We start from the raw sequence: 15,208 nt of genomic DNA on the forward strand, positions 1-15,208 counted from the left end.
TGCTTATTCTTAGTAATATTGTAATACGTCAACGCAACTTCTGTAACACAAGGCAAACTAGTGCTGATCTATTGATACTAACACTAAGAAATCTTCTGACAGATTCTGAGCTGGTTTATATCCATTGTTAATCTAATTTGTTTTCATTCTGAATTGTCTGACTTGGCATAACCATCAGGTATGCAAATAACCATCTGGTATGCAAACACAATAATCAAAGGAAGTATCCTCATTATCACATTACCTGTACAAATTGTTGTACTTTATTATTAGGAATTTAAAAGAGAAAAAAATGTTACCTTTGAGTTTGTTTTTTTAAATTACAGTATAACAAAGTTTACTAAAATACATTATGACTCTGAGAATAAGAACATGATGTTTGGTATGATAATTATCTATATTATATGAAATATAATAACCTCTATGTGCTTAATATTTTCAGTATCAAAGAACACCTTTATCGTATGCTGCCCAAGCTGGTGACAGCAGCACATGTATGTGCCTGATCAATGCAGGATCAGACGTGAATATTGCAAACAAGGTAAGTCATGCACACTTGTATTTAAGTGTCTCAAGTAATTGTATATAACTTTTTTTTCCAATTTAAAAAGTATAGATTAATTTTTCACAAAATCTACAAATTGGAGTAGTAAAGATTTTGTCTGATTTAATGTTGTAATTATAGTTACAAAATTTTCACTCATCTTAAACCTTATTCATTATTTTAATGATTTACTTACATTAATACATATACAACAAATACAATACATTAGTTTATATTTTTAAATGACAGGTTTGTCAAATATAATTGTGGCACATTTCAACAAATTACAGCATATAATTACTGTAGATAATAAAACCAAATTACATTTGCTCATAAAGAGTATTATCGTTCTTCGGAATGTGCCTTGAAAGCTTTGGTCTTTGCTCTATCGTCCTACTGTACCCCATTGCTTGTAGTATAATATCCCACTACCCGGCCTGTGTTAACTATAAAGGCATCCATGTCTAATTCATATGTTATATTTACCTGTTTCAAATGAAAAAAATGGATAGCTAAATTGATTTAAATTTAAAGAAATGCAGAGAATAATTTGCAAGCATATTAATTATATTGAACATAATGAACAACTATCTAAAAGGTAGTCTTCTTTATTGTACCTTTTTAATATCCTAGATGTGAGTAAAGTACATTGGAAGAATCCTCTTTCACTTCTCATCTGTTAACATACATATCTTATTTGTTTATTTTTTAACTTCATTTATATATTATCTTTCATTTATATGTAAAATTGTGAAATTCTAAGCATGCCATGAAACATTTTATTATCTTATTTTATGCAATGTAATTATATTCTTCAATTTAAAGTAGGATCTTGATGTTTTTCAACAACAGCTAGCTATAGAAAGAAAGTTGATTGAATATAATTATATGTAACTTTTTTAGAAAATGGTTTAAAAAAAAAGAAATATTTGATACAATATTTAAAATGAATTAATGAAAACAATTATGCATTTCTTCAATAGTCGCAAATGGTAACTGGCTGGCCTCTTAATTTATTTCAAAATGTACCCAACTTTGTCAATAAATGATCCAATATTGTGAAATAAGTAAATTATATTCTAATTTTAGCTATTAATTATGTGAAAATCATTCAAGTTGAGGCCTCTAATATTAATCTCATATTAGTAAACATGTCCTGATCAATTTTAAATTTCAGTGCTAAATAAACTTGTCTCCTAAAAACTTAGTTTTCTTCATTTTTCTGAGATAAAACATTGTTTGAATGCCTTTCTGATGAATTTGACAGTAAAACAAAGGTTATTTCATTGCAAACCATTGTTTATATCACCATAGTTAATACAGTTTTAAAGAAAACTGAATAGGCCAAATTTGTTTCATGTCCAGGATTTGAATTTTTTATTTTTTATTTGAGAAATGTACAAAATATGTGAAAGATGGTGTTACAGTTCAGTTGTGTTTGCATACCTTAGAGTGTGTAATAAATGCTTCATTTTTATTTTTTTTATTACTATTAAAATATACAATGTAGCTATTAAATTAGAAAGTCTTCCATCTACAAAATTTGATTATAAAGGAAATATGAAACTAATTAACATTTTTTTTAATTTATTTTATCTTTCAATGTTATTAATCTATGATTTATATATACTACAGCTTGTGTATCTGACAGTGTTCTTTTTTCTTTATTTTAAAATAAAAAACGCCAGTTTGGAGCAATGTTAAATGATTAAAGCTAAACATAATTGTCAAAAATAATAATTATAATACAGTTAACCTTTCCACCTATGTACTGTAATTATTATTTACAAACTTTCTTATTTACAAATGCTGGTAAAATCATCACTAAGTTTGTTTACACTTGATATACTTACTTTCTGCAATGTAAATTATAATATTTAAAGTACTATGTTATTTCAAAATTACATGGAACAATAAAGTTATTGATTAATCATTAATACTCCTCACACTTTTTTAAATTTTATTAATCAAATACTGTAATTTAATAATATTGATATTAATGTGCCAAATTGTTAAGTTAAATTGAGATTTGCTGTTCTCTTAAAAACAAAAAACCAATATATTCTTACATAATTTATTTTAAATTGTATTTTTAAGTGTATATGGTCATTATTACAGTTATGATCATACTTCAGTTCTATATAATTTCCATTAAACAATTCTATAAGAGAAGGAGCACAATACATGCAATGGCTTTCTTTAACTTACCAGTATTTTCAGTTAATTCATTGCAATTATTATACTACTATATAATTTGAATTCAAGCAAATTATTTAGTTAGACAGGAGTAATAATGTAATACAATCACGCTGCTAGAAACAATGGTCAATCCAATTAATTGTGGTCCCAATATGTCCCTCATAAAGAATGATAAAATAATAATAATAATGGATAAATAAATCACAAATAACTTTAAAATCATAGCACATGGGCGGTACTCACCAATTTTCATATTTGTTGCTCAAAAACCAAAATGTAAAACCACTAATGCTAGAGAATTTATTTACAGAATTATGGCTAAATCAGCATTGCATTAAACTATCACATGGAAGTTTTCAAATATTATACTATGGCCCTGTTTCTGCTGCCAAGAATGTACACACTGTATATGGTATATTTTATATGGTATTTTTTGTGGCAGCAGAAATGGGTCTCATAAAAAATATACTGTATAAACATGGAGCTATAAAATTAGTTTTTATAGCTCCATGGTATAAATATACCGCATATTTATCTTGATCATTATCGATATCGTTATCTCTGATATTTTATCATATATTTCTTGCACCTTTCTGCTGCCTTATGAATATACCATCTATATTGTTCACCCATAACACAAGGTTTGTTGAGCATACCCTACTTAGAACAATTACTAAAATATCACAGTGGACTGAAAATGTTAAGATATTTGCTCTATTTAAATGTGATAGAACCGAGGCTTCAGGGTAATAACAGGAGATGTGGAGTTTGGTTATCGTCAAAACAAGTAAACAGAAAACAGCAAACTGACCATGGACAATGACTGCAAGTTGGGTAGACACGGGGTTTTCCGGTCCCATATGGAATTTTAAGGGATCGAACCATAGCTATCTATTCCTCAATCCATACAATCCCACAAAGTAGTTTTCAAAAGAAACAGGTCACACAATTATAATTCTAATATATTATTACGGTATGTTTATGCCGTACATATTGTAGCAGAAACAGGGCCTATCTTACATTAATGCCCCATTGGGATGACTAAAGGTTGGTATTAATAGTAATACCTAAGGGTAGACTCACAGCGTCAGGTTTGTTATCCAACACAAGGTAATCCGTGTCGTTAAAAGTCAAGGTGTTTAGACACAAAGATCGACATTCCAATGCCCACATTTAAAGGGGGGTTCCGGGTTTAAAATGAATAGTAAAAAATGTAAAATATATTTGTTTGTCTCTTGAACGGTAAAAGTTTCAATTTATATAAGCGCCCAGTGAAGCAGAACGAAGGCTGTGAAATCAGGCCAGATTACAAGTGCAGCTACGGCAAAATCACACTGTGGTTACAAAATAGGAAATTCGTAAAATGGTCCATCTTCCGACGACTCGTTATCATAAACCATATCAATTAATTTTGTAAAATTATACTTATCTGATGTAATTTTAGTCGATCTTCCCATTTATAAAGTCAATTTTTTATGAAAATTCATCAAAACAGTGAAAAATTAGATATGTTTGCACTTTACGTTTGCCGATTTTCGCACCGACTTAGGGAAAAATCAAAATCAATGAAGCGTAACGTATACTGTACATTCCTGCTGAGGATCGGATCGAGCGAGACGACGATACACGTGCTCTCTCTGCTGCCCATGTCTGGCATCGTCACGTGATAAGCAGATACAACAATACCAAACTGGTCGGGTTGAGTATACCCCGTCTATAATCACAACATGAACGATGTACAGTATTTGATTGAAGGTCGACTCGACCTACCGGAATGGTATAGATAATATAGCTCGAATGAGAGAGTTGGAATATTTGTGTAGTGCAGCCTATAGTAAAAGGCCTGGTAGTATCAATTCGCATAGGGTCTACTACACTGGCTAGCTCAATTTTTAACTGGGCCAGATCGGCTAGGTCTCCTTCCTACTACCTGGTCTACTTGCTTGATGCATGAGTATCCGATTTTTTGGAGAGTAAACTAAACCTATTTATTTTAGGCCTACTTAGACGATCGGGACACCATACGTGTGGACGGCGATCGGACCTTGTTTTGCTTCAATATTTACAGCCGATTTTGTAGAATGTTTTAGGTTTAGATTGTTTAAGAGTTTGGTTGATAGGATGGGTTTTGTTATTTATGGGCCAATCGTCTAGTAGTAGGCTAGCTAGGCCCATGGGCCCCATTGTTTTAACGTAGCCATCGTGGCATGGAATCCCTAGTCAGAATGGCTCTCGCCCATATTATTATTAGGCTAGGCCTAGAGTAGTATTGTACGTGAAGCCGATAATACGATCTGTACTATAGAGGTATAAAAATAGTATAATTTATGACTCCGTATCTGTACTAAATTTTGTATTTCATTAAATGTCAAATAAATATTTGCTACTACTGTTATTATTACACTTTAGGCCTAGCTTAGAAAATCTACAAAAAATGTATTTCACAAGGATCACAATGGTGGTCGTCGTTTGACAGGGGAGAGAGATGTAAATTAGTTGACAAACACAACGTACATGACGTCGCGAGTTTGGAATCCACTGGTGACGTGATTTTGTGAATATCTCATGAATATTAATGAGCTTCCCTAAGCTGCTAAAAAACAGACTTTCCATGAATTTACCCTAAAAAATTCTTCTTCACTAAAAAGTTTTTAAAAGATATGCTACATTTAATATTAGCAATTCACACCTAAATCCAGCCCTCAGTCTTAACCCTTTTCCAACATGCAATTCGTTTTTTAAGGATATTCACTACATTATTAGCAAATTACCCCCTAAATCCACCCTTTTCCAACATGGCTGTTGAAAAAGTGTGTCATCCAATGGAATAGTTTTATTGCCAGTATTGTATGTCTGTGGATTTTCCATCTGAATTGACATAGCAGCAATCAATCATTTAATTAAGAAACCTTTGATATCAACAAACGTATAAGCCAGTTTCGAAGTTACCTACTTCTATTCTAGTTGTATTTAAATTGTTTCTACTGAATAATAATTTAAACGAAACACAATCGGCCTATAAAATTAGAAGTTAAAAAAAAACTAGAGGTGCCATTTATTATGAATTTCATGTGCGAAAGCATTTCCGGCCATCTAGAGGTGTCATTTAACAAAATTTGCTTTAAATCCCGCTCCCTTTTCAGATCCTGGCTAAGGCCCTGGACATTTGGGCAATCCCCTTAAGATAGTCCTGCTGCAATGTCCGATATTATGTTTAATATTATGTGATTCATTAACGAAAATAAATACAATGGACACCTCGTTTTGCCGTGTGTACTGGAGTGCTTTATTCACCAACAAATACATGAATCCACATCGGATAGAGGGCGCTGTATCATTATTTTACATGATCATGAATACAATACATTACATGCCCCTTTTTATTATATTTATTTTTTTAATTTTTTTTTTTAAATTAGTTTGTACATACAGTAGTTTGTGATAAACTGACATTTTGAAAAGATGTTCAATAGTATGAGTTATTGCATTGTGGCATTTTCTTTTATTTACATTTTAACAATCGCTACTTAAGATACTACTTTCTACTTGCTTTCTCAATGCGCTTTACTTATATATCTATATATGGACTCCCACGCCCACTCCTTGTTATTACTACATTAGATCGCGCTGGCACAGAGTCATACTTCTGATTATGTGTTTTTATACTGTGTTGGTGTGGTGTGACCTCAGTGGTATTTGGGCCTTCAGTAGGCTCATCCTCAACATCACTACTAATCTTACTGCTATCTAACGGTTCACTTTTTTCTTTTGTTGGATAAATGTGCTTGCTATTTCTTTTGAATTTTTTTCCTCTGCTGCTTTCTACCAACATACTACGTGGTTGTTCAAGACTCTAGTCATGGTACCATACTCCCATTTGTTTCCATTTTGAAATCTAACCTTCTGTCCTTCATTCAATGGTGGTATGGGCTTAGATGCATGTTGATCATAATAGTACTTTTGTTTGTCCTGTCTAGCACATAGTTGCTTGTATACGTTTGGTATGTATTGTGGTCTTAGCAGTCCGGGTTTAGTGGGGAGCTTTGACCTTAAAAGTCTTCCATTTAGTAGCTGGCTTGGACTGTATCCGTATGTTCCATCCAGTGGTGTATTTCTCAATTCGAGAAGGGCATTATACACACACTCGTTCGATTTAGTGCACTTCTTGATTATGTTTTTACAGTTTTAACAGTGTTTTCGGCTTGACCATTGGATTGAGAGTGGGTTGGACTGATTGTAATATGCTTATTTATGCCCCATTCTTTCATCATGTTCGAGTATTCTTCACTCGAGTAACATGGACCGTTATCACTAATGATAATTTGTGGTCCACCTTGTCTTGCAAAGACGTCCAATGTAGCTTTGATTACTGAGCTTGCAGTCTTATCTGGTATTTCTATGATCTCAAGGAATTTCGAATAATAGTCTGTTAGTATCAGATAGTTCCTTCCCTGAATCTCAAACAAATCTGTTCCTATTTTAATCCAGGGTGCATCTGGCAACTCGTGTGGAATCATCGGCTCTTTTGGCCTTTGTGGTTTTATCTCCATGCATGTTTTGCACTGTGAGATGATTTCTTCTATTTGGGCGTTCATTCCTGGCCAGAACATTATCCCTTTAGCCCTTGATTTAGATTTTACCATACCCTGGTGGCTTGCATGTAGCTTTTTTAGCATCTCTTTTTGCATTTTTCTTGGAATAACTATTTGATTATTTTTAAATATGACATCATCGCAGCATGAGAGGTCGTTCCTGTATTTAAAATATGGCCTTGCTGGCGAGTCATTGGCTAGGGTTTTAATGTGTTCCGGCCAACCACCTTGAATTAATGTCTTTACTTGTGCGAGTGTTTCGTCGTTATTGGTCATTAGTTTGACTTGTTGTAGCTTTTCATCAGAGATGGATAGTTGCGAGATTACGCTTAACACTAACGGCGTGTCTTCTTCTTTGTCTTTTGGTTTATCGTTAAGGGTTGCTCTACTTAATGTATCTGCGATTACATTGTCTTTACCGGGCACCCATTTTAGTTTCAGGTCGTATCTTAATAGTGCCATTCTCATTCTTTGAATTCTTGGGCTCAGTTTGTGTAATGGCTTGTCAAATATGCCAATTAAGGGCTTATGGTCGGTTTCTACAACCACTGTGCTACCATATACGTAGTGGTGGAATTTATTGCACCCAAATACAATAGCGTTAATCTCCTTCTCGATTGGTGCATAATTTTATTCGGCCGAATTTAAACACCTGGAACCATATGCGACTGGTTGGTTCATTTGCATGATGACTGCCCCATAACCGTGGTTGCTCGCATCTGTAGCAAGTGTGATCGGTAGTGTCGGATCGTAATACCTTAGCACTGGAGCCGTGGTAGCAGCTATGATTAACTCATTGTACGCTCGCTCTTGGGCAGTACTCCAATCAAATTCGTTCCCCTTTTTAAGAAGTAGTCTGAGCGGCTCGCTCATTTTGGACATGTTAGGGAGAAACTTTGCCAAATATGTCATCATTCCTAAGAATGTTTGGAGCTGCGCTTTATCTACAGGCTTCGGCATGTCTCTCAAGGCTCTAATTCGTTCTGAATTTGGTTTTAAACCTTCGCTGGTGATTAGATGCCCCACATATTTTACTTCGCTTCGGTTGATTTCTGACTTATCTCGATTTAATTTTAGGCCTGTATGTCTCACACGGTCTAAGAACTCTTTGAGCCGTTCGAAATGTTGCTAGGTATCTTTTGCAGTAATTAAGAAATCATCGACTATTATATTAACAGGTACTCCTTCAAAACCTTCTATCATTGCCCGTTGCCATTCTTCCGCAATGGAGTTTATTCCGAATGGGGCTCTGTTAAATTTATACCGGCCCCAAGGAGTGTTGAAACACGTTAGTAGTGACGCCTTTTTTGTTAGTTTGAGCTGCCAATAGCCTGATGTGGCATCAAGTTTTGAGAAGATTTTAGCGTTTGGCATTGTAGCGGCAACCTCTTCCACGGTTTTCATTGGGTAATGTTGTCTTAATATGGCTTTATTCAATTCTCTAGGATCTAAACATATTCGAACTTTACCGTTCTTCTTTGCAACAGATGTGATTTGGCTGACCCACTCTGTGGGCTCAGTAACACGCTCTATTACCCCGAGTTTGGTCATTCTTTCTAACTCCTCTTTAACTTTATCTTTGATTCTGTGCGGTATTTGACGTGGTGGGAGTTGCTTGGGCTGTATAGACTTGTCTACCTTAATGTCGAATTCACAGTTCTTAAGACAGCCCAACCCTTCAAACAAATCTTTGTTTGCCTCTAGTAGTGACTCGATTTGGCATTATAATTTACTTGTTCTTTCTCAATGGATTCCACCCGCTTAATTATGCCTAGTTGTTCACATGAGTCTAAACTAAGTATAGGCAAACAAGGCCCCTTTATAATTTGGAATGTTAGCATCTGCTCAACATTTGCTTTTGATACTTTAGTTTTCAAAAGCATTTGAATTTGGCCCATTGGTTTGACTATTTTGCCACCAAATCCCTTTAACCTATCCTGTTTCTTTATCAATTTTTGCTGAAATTCAGCATCAATTAAAGACATTACATCAGATGAGATTACATTGGCTTCAGAGCCAGTATCTATTTTAAAGGATACTGGAAACCCATGTTGTACCAGGCATTCCTGGAACCAACCTTTTGCGGCCCTCTCTCGTTCTAATTCCGATATTGTTATTTCTGTCATTTCAAACAGGTCGCAATTGTCGCCGTCTTCGTCGCTTTCCACTCTGAGTTCCTTCATCTGTTTCTCAACGCCCTTTGTTCTGCACGCCCGGCTGAAATGTCCCTTGCGGTTGCATGAGTTGCATTGCGCATCAATTGCGGGACACCTGACACCATCCTTGTGGTTGTTATAACCACACCGCCCACATTTGTTATGGTTCCCTGTAGTGGTAAACCTCTGCGATGGATGTTTGTTGTGATTGTATATTGGTTCAGCAGCTTGAAAATTCTTACCGTGTGAGTTTGTATTTCGGAACGATTGTCCATGCTTTTGTGGTCTCTCATAATGCCTCTTGAATCTCATTTCGTGGACCGTTTGCTCTTGGCTTTTCATGGACTGGGCTTCTTGAATGTCGTTCATTTGACGGGTTGTACACTCATGTGCTCGGATCATGGTCAGGGCTTGGTCTACCGTCATGTTATTGTCCTTTGCGATGAGTTTCCTTCTGGTGGTTTCATTGTGAACCCCGGCTATGATACAGTCTAGCAGCTGTTCCTCCTTGTTTGTATAATCGCAGTCTGCCAGTATGATTTTGGCTTTTGTGATGAAACTGTCAATAACTTCTCCTTCCTTCTGTTTTAACGCTCGGAGTTGAAATCGTGCTACCCGGAAGTTTGATTTTGGGGTGACATATGCTTCAAATTTCTCCCAATGCTTATCCAGAGTTTCGTCCCCATCTGCCAGGTTCCAAGAATCTTTAATGTCACGTCCCGTTTCGCCTACCCAAAGTAGGAGGTAGCGTAGTTTGGTTTTGTCTGGCTTGTCAGCCAGTGGACCCTCGAAGATCAGCGTCACTGTGCGCTTGAACTTTCTTAGTGCCTCCGGCAAATTCTGTGCCTTCCAATCTATCGTAGGTATTGGAATTCCTGTTAATTCCGCTATATTTGTGGTCACCAGTACTTACTTCACAGTTCCTGCACTTCTGACACCATGCAATGTCCGATATTATGTTTAATATTATGTGATTCATTAACGAAAATAAATACAATGGACACCTCGTTTTGCCGTGTGTACTGGAGTGCTTTATTCACCAACAAATACATGAATCCACATCGGATAGAGGGCGCTGTATCATTATTCTACATGATCATGAATACAATACATTACACTGCTACCACCCCTGTAAATAATTCTAAGCATGTGAAACAAAATACTGATTATTGATTATTTGAAAGTGGATAATTTAAACACATAAAATATGTTGGTATCACATGGATGACACACACACACACACAGAGTGATATCACTTTGTTAGTTTTTCTGTCTTGTGCTGCTATTTGGTATTCTAGCTTTAAAGTTTAAAAAAAAATTAAGATAAAATGAGTTGAATATTTATTATTGAAATGAGTATTTATTATTCAATTACATAATAAAAAATTAGTTTTGATAGCTGAATTCAATTAGCTTGGTGTTTATGAACATCTATTACTACATTAATACATAACTTGCTTGCTCATCTTGATTGTGCTAAATACTTATGCTAGGGTTTTATTTCTAGATTTTTCGTCCTCTTTTAATACTATACAATCAAATATTTTAATGATGAGCTTATAGAATAATAGGAGCTAAAGAGAACACTAAATATATTGTTAAAAGTGCCATAAGTAAAAAGTAATTATGTCGGATGAGTATCACCCTTCCTCATCATTACCTTGTCTTTAGTACCAAGATGGAAAACCAATAGGATGAGAAACTCGTTTCTCCCTACTGCAATGAGTCAATTCAATGAAACTTGGAAACATTGATCATTTTATGCTATACCCTTACACACACCAATCTTGCTTGTATTTTGTATTTTAAACGATTTATTTTATCTGTATTTTACCAAATTTTAACATTTTTTAACTCATTTTTATATCTTTATGTGAATTTTTAACTTGAACAAACAAAAATAATGTACATATTTTTCTGTGTTTGACCATGAATAAATGAATACTAGGCCGGTAATTTGTTTTAAATAGTGAAGAGCAATGATATTAAAGGATGTAATATACATCCATTTTAGACCCATTTTTAGTTTTCCATAATACATTACAAGGGCCTATACATTTTATATTACACAGTGCCCTCACTCATCATTTATTTTACTTTTTAAAATTTCTTTTTTTGTTCGCACTTTCAGTACCAGTGTACTGTTCAACAAAAACCAATGTACTTGACAGTGATTATTTTGCTTTTTATTAAAAGAAAGAAATTAACAAACACAAATAAAAAATAAAACTTGGTCTACTAAAATCCGTGAATAAGTGCATATATATTAAAAGCTTTGGTTGCAGTGCAAGTTAGTTGACCAATAACCAGTAATTTGTTTAGTTTTGAGTAGGTGTACTGTAATAATATCATAGGCTATAAAACATGTACATTTACTATCAACATTTATATCCTGATGAATTTCAACATTTCTTAAAAGCTAAATGGAACTTAGTCTACAACCTAGTTTTCCTGATAATATCTATCTGAGATCAAATTTTTTACACTTATTGATAGATTTGTTTGATAATAAAACAAAGGGATTGTCATTGGCAACCCTTATCACCATGGTTAGGAAAAGACTGAATAACACAAATTGTTAAAGACTGTTCGTTTCATGTCCAGGATTTGAATTATTTATTTGTTATGCGGGGTAATTACTATTAGTCAATCAATGAATTCTACTACAAATAGAAATATGTTGTAAATGCAATATTGTGGGCATGCAATGCATGTGGCGGGGCGTTTACTCAAGGAAATAGTCCAAATGATGTTCTATAGGGACGTAATATTCGTGGGGGATTATTCAAAAGAGGGTGTTTAATCAAATTGTCATCCATGCACCCTACCAGGTCCCCATCTCTGAAACCTATCAGCACCACAACCACACAGGTTCAGTACATTTTCTAGTAAAAAGATCCCCACCTTCAATAACAACCCAGCAAATGGGCATTTGATATGGAAACACAATCTAAAATGTTTGTCACCGAAGTTGAGCTTGAGTGACAGTCGATACTGAAACACACATGGAATTTGATTTAGTGATTTGAATAAAATAAATTTAATTAATTTCAAACAATGACAATTTATTTAATTTATTTAAAAATTGATATTAAAATATAAAGCATTTTGTTCATTTAATCTGGGGATGGTAATGGGGTAAAAAATAAATAATAATTTAAGTATAAGCTAGTAAAATAGTTTGTTTAGCAGAATTGCTATCGAAGTTTACTCAATAATATAGTTCTGCTGTTACCACTATTACATTCTTGAATGATTAATTAACACCAAACATGTTGAGTGCTTTCTGCCTTTTTAGCTTACATACATTTTGCCATTTTGGTGCTTAATATCAGGTGAATAGTGGTAAAGTTGGCACCACATGCAGTTGATTGAAAGTATTAGTTAAATGTTCTTGATTTTAATTTCCAGGGCATGGACCTATAATCATTGATACAACCGAAGTATCATAACCCTTATCTATCTTATCTAGTTTGTTAACTCTTCTCAAAATGATTTCACAAGGTTCTTCTAGATAGTGTAGTGTTTTTTCGTTTGTTTTTTTGATCACTTGCCTAATTTCAGGTCTTGAAATTTAAAAATGAATATTTGGTTGAAATAAATGAAAAAATGATGAAAATGAGAGCCTCTGTTTAGGCTGTACACTTTTATGCTTCAAACAGTATAGTTGTAAAACAAAATGGTAATGATAATGGTTTATTACATTTTATAGACTTGTTATTATGGCTACGTATGGCTGTGTATTAATTATATAAACAGTTTAATTTTCTATTAATACCAAACATGTTGGATAATCATTTGACTAATATCAAAACAATTTTAATATTTTAATAATATTATGCTTTTATAAATAATCATAATTTTACTAAATAAAATACCAAAAAGTAATGAATATATTATTTAAAGTATTTATTATTCTAATGCACAACAAATTAGTTTTGCTTATTATTAGTCTGTGAATCTTTTTAGTTTCTTTGTAATAATAGTTATTTCTTGTTTATATTGTTTTAAAAGTATTTGTAGTAGAAAAATATTAGTTTAATATGTAGTATTTTTAATGATTTAATTAACACAGTAGGCTGTGAATCATTTTAGTTGTATGCCTAATTACTGTAATAATATCACAAATTGTTCAATATTATCTTATAGTTTAAAAAGTATATACTAAAATTTAAGAAATTAAGACTCTTTGTACACATTTTGTACATCATTGATTTTTTATACCATTGCCACCGCATTTTCGTTCTTTGAAATACCCATGTTTATACTGTTATATACATTAATATCTTTCTTTTTTTAGTAAGTGCCCTCTATGTTTTGATATTTTCCTAAAATGTTATAGTGCATGCTATTAGTGTGGACATACTATCATAAAACCTCTCAATATTTCATTTGTTCAAGTTGAGATGTCATACTTTAATTCATCGTTCACATCAGCAGTTGATTGAATGTAATGTTTAAATATTATCTACTCAACAAAAATATGTTCCATTTGTATAATGTACAGTAAGCATTAAATAAACTTTACATTATTTTTTCTTTGCGTATCTAAATACCCTATAAAGTATGAATACATATGTGGTTGATAACCATAATAAAATAAAATATAGATAAATTGGCCAGACAAATTGGTACGCATACTGGCCCACATCTTTCTGTTTCACTACATTATACTGGTACTGCCAGTAACTGCTGCTGCTAATAACTTGATCAATTCCAATAAATCAGACAACAATGAATGCAAAAAGAATTTGTTTTACCATAAAAAAGACTTTCTGAGATAACAGTTTTAATTATTGTTCTTTCTTCATTAAATGATATTTTCTAAATTGATATTCTATTTAATAATTTAAGAAATAAAGATTTATTATCAATTATTTTTGTTTAAAAATCAGTCGTAAACATTTTGTGTAACATAAATATAGTTTGAATTACTATAGACAATAGTACTATGCATATTCTGAGTGGCATTACTCCCTAAGGTTGGAGTGACCCACTCATACCCACAAACATTTAAGTGAACAAAACATATATAATTTTCCATGAGCCTTCATCGTACAACAGCCGCCGACAAACGTACTCACTAATCAAACAATTGTCATCTATACACACCCCATTCGGCAAAAATATTTGAACATTATTGATATACCTGATAGTATTATACTCGACCTCTACGTTGAAAGCTGCATAGATATCTCATAGACTCTCTGTGTACATACCCAGTTTGAGTTTACAAATTACCATTTAGACTTTATTCCCAGACTTGCTTTGAGGTATCCACATGCCCAGTCCATGGAGGTAAAAAATAAGTTTTTTTTTACCTCCATTCCCTCTCCATGTTTCCAAATACACATTTTTCAGCCTGAGTAAACTTGAAACATGTTTTCCGCCTTAGTAAACTATAAGCTTCCCCATGGTAAATGTTTCCCAATACTTTCGTCCTTTTGAATAACTGCCTAAAGGTGTGGCGCGAAAATTATTGTTTACTTTTTGAAAATTAACTTTTTTATTTATTTTATTTACTGAAGTATAAAAAATGTTGATGGGATAAGCAATGATTATGGAACATACAGCACTTTATTTGTTTATTGGTATACTCCTGGTGAGCATGGTCTACTATGAAAGTTTTAGCCTCAGTGAATATTATTCACATCCTTTACACAATGTATCATTCCACTGTTTGTCTTCAGTGTTCATCAAAATAATATATTAATATT

The 15,208-nt window shown here is 33.2% G+C and overlaps 1 protein-coding gene across 1 annotated transcript in view; it reads left to right on the forward strand.

Moving 5' to 3' along the window:
- LOC140044138 (uncharacterized) overlaps positions 1 to 15,208 on the forward strand; it is a 209,766-nt gene that overhangs the window by 46,984 nt on the left and 147,574 nt on the right. The window contains exon 3 of the mRNA XM_072088617.1: positions 443 to 541. Within this exon, the coding sequence (XP_071944718.1) occupies positions 497 to 541 (45 nt within the window). The 5' untranslated portion in view covers positions 443 to 496. The remainder of the gene's footprint in view (positions 1 to 442; positions 542 to 15,208) is intronic.

Source organism: Antedon mediterranea, chromosome 3 (assembly GCF_964355755.1).
Source record: "Antedon mediterranea chromosome 3, ecAntMedi1.1, whole genome shotgun sequence".
NCBI classification, from domain to species: Eukaryota; Metazoa; Echinodermata; class Crinoidea; order Comatulida; family Antedonidae; genus Antedon; species Antedon mediterranea.